At 64.7% G+C, this 2,103-nt stretch overlaps 1 protein-coding gene across 1 annotated transcript in view; it reads right to left on the bottom strand.

The window, feature by feature from the left end:
• The window catches only part of LOC116851271, a 10,492-nt gene extending 9,908 nt beyond the window's left edge, over positions 1–584 (bottom strand). Inside the window, exon 1 of the mRNA XM_032830548.1 lies at positions 345–584. Coding sequence (XP_032686439.1) covers positions 345–584 — 240 coding nt within the window. The remainder of the gene's footprint in view (positions 1–344) is intronic.
• Positions 585–2,103: the final 1,519 nt, after the last annotated feature.

The raw sequence follows: 2,103 nt of genomic DNA, 5'->3' as shown, positions 1-2,103 counted from the left end.
GAAGGAAGGGCGCGCACCGCCGCCGCTCTACTCCCCCCCCCCTCTTTCCCGCCAGCCGCTCCAGGCGCCGTCGCCGAGTCTTGGCGGCGTCTGTCGCGGACGAAGGGACTAAAGCCGCCGCCTGCGGGCTTCAAGTGCCCTAGCGGCGGCGGCCTCCCTCCTCTGGCGTCTCTTTTCGCGTCGCCTCCTTCTCTGAGGAGGCGGCCCGACGGGCGCAGTTCCAGGGGGGTGTGCAACCCTTCCCGCCACGCCGGCTTGCGCCCTCCTTCCCGGTGCCGACACACCCCGTTGGTGTGCCGGCCGAGGACGGGGGCGCGGCGAACTCGCCGCCCTCCCACAATCACTTCCCCCCGTCTGGTCCACTCCTGCTCCTCCTTCCGCGACATAACTTCTTCGCAGGAGGTAACAGCTGACCAGGCCTCTCGTCCCTCTAGCATGGCTCTAATGAGGGCCGGGGGCAAGAGCTCCGCTCCCAAAGATGTGCGCGCCTTTTGCGCTCTTCTCCCATCCGTGGTTCCGGGCACCGGCACCCCCAGCGGTACGCTTCTTCGATAGCTCAGGTAACACCTCTTGGTGCCCTTCATCGCAACGGGGCCTAAGTGCACAGAGGCCTTAGCCTAACGGTTCAGGGGGCGTGGACCTCCGGCGATGCCATAACGGATCATCGGCGCGCCCTCCGTTGCCGACTATCACTAGCCACCATGCACCCGGAAATCCCGCTCTCCGAATGAATCACTGAGAAGTGTAACTCCAGTGCCTTTTCCCACGGGTGTTGCGGGAGAAGTTGTTTGAAAGCACGATCGAGACCGCACCCGCACGCAACCAGCCCTCCCCTCTTTAATACCAGCTTTGCCGCTCCCCCAGCTGGGACTACATCCCGAACTTATGGGACAGCGACGCGGCCGATCCCTCGCGTTGGGGTTTCCCACTGGGACACCGATCAAGGCAGCGACCGCAGCACTCACCGGGGGGCGTACTCGCCCGGCGCCGCAACCCAGCGAACCCGACAACTCAACTCGCATCCAGAAAGGACCCCTAATAGAGGATGAGGCTCCTGTGTCTCATTCCCCCCCCCCCTCTGAGAGAGCACGCTCACCCAGCGGGTAGTCCCTACGCCCCCCCCCTGAGCTCAGGGCATGCCCCAGGCGCAGAGTGACAATAGGCTATCACACAGAAGCACATACACACACACACACACTCATTCACTCACCAACACACATCCACCCTGAGCCATCGGCCTCCCTCCGGCCTCCGGCCCGTGTGCCTTCGCCCTGTGCGCTCTACCCCAGAAGACCGCCCAGGCGGTAACACCCCTTCCCCCCTTATCCCCAATTGCGGGTGTTGTGGCTGTCTCCGTGGCCGAGACACCACCTCGTGGTCTCCATCCCCCGTCGTGATGCTTGGGCTGGGGCCGTGCGGCATCCGACAGGGGACTTCGCAGACTCCGCTGTGTCCGAAGCTACCGAGTTCCAGCCACCCGTCCCGGAAGGACTTTCGTTCGCCCGACCCACAGCAGTGTCGTAGGCTTGGCTAGACGAGGCCAAGGCCACCCATATGGGAGACCCCAGCACGCCCTACTTCATTGCCCTGACCCACCGCTGCGGGGCGCCGTAGACTTAGCTGGGCAAAACCGAGGTCGCTTGTAGCGAAGCCTCTAGTAAGCCCTACCTCATTGCCCCGACGTGGCTCCTTCCAGGGTGGGACGCTTTGGACAGGCAGCCAGTTTTTAGGCAGCTCCCGGGGTGTGCAGGCCACCGGCAGCCTCCCTGCTCCCAACCCCAACGCCAAGCAGGGAGCGGAGGCATGGGGTAGCCTCCGGCCCTCGCAGACGCCAGGTATTTTACGGGAGCAGGACCACCGCGTCACGCCGCACACGACGTGACGCGGCTTCACCCCGGACATAGTCAAACTCCACCCGCACATGCGAGAGGAGGCGGGGCTCTAGAATAGAGTACCCTGCGTTTGAGGAGGGCACCTGCTGGCCCATTCGGTCGTCCGGCGGTGAACCCTCTTCCCTACCCCCGCGACTCTAGGCGACAAACTTTCCCAACGCGAGTGCCCCCCATTTTTCCCCCGGACTGACCCACATCCGCCCCCCCCCCC

The sequence above is a fragment of the Odontomachus brunneus genome, unplaced genomic scaffold, assembly GCF_010583005.1.
Source record: "Odontomachus brunneus isolate Ranch 3 - 2012 unplaced genomic scaffold, Obru_v1 Obru_scaffold_170, whole genome shotgun sequence".
Taxonomy (NCBI): Eukaryota; Metazoa; Arthropoda; class Insecta; order Hymenoptera; family Formicidae; genus Odontomachus; species Odontomachus brunneus.
Note: the sequence above shows the minus strand (reverse complement) of the source record. Positions and strands in the feature narration are given on the sequence as shown.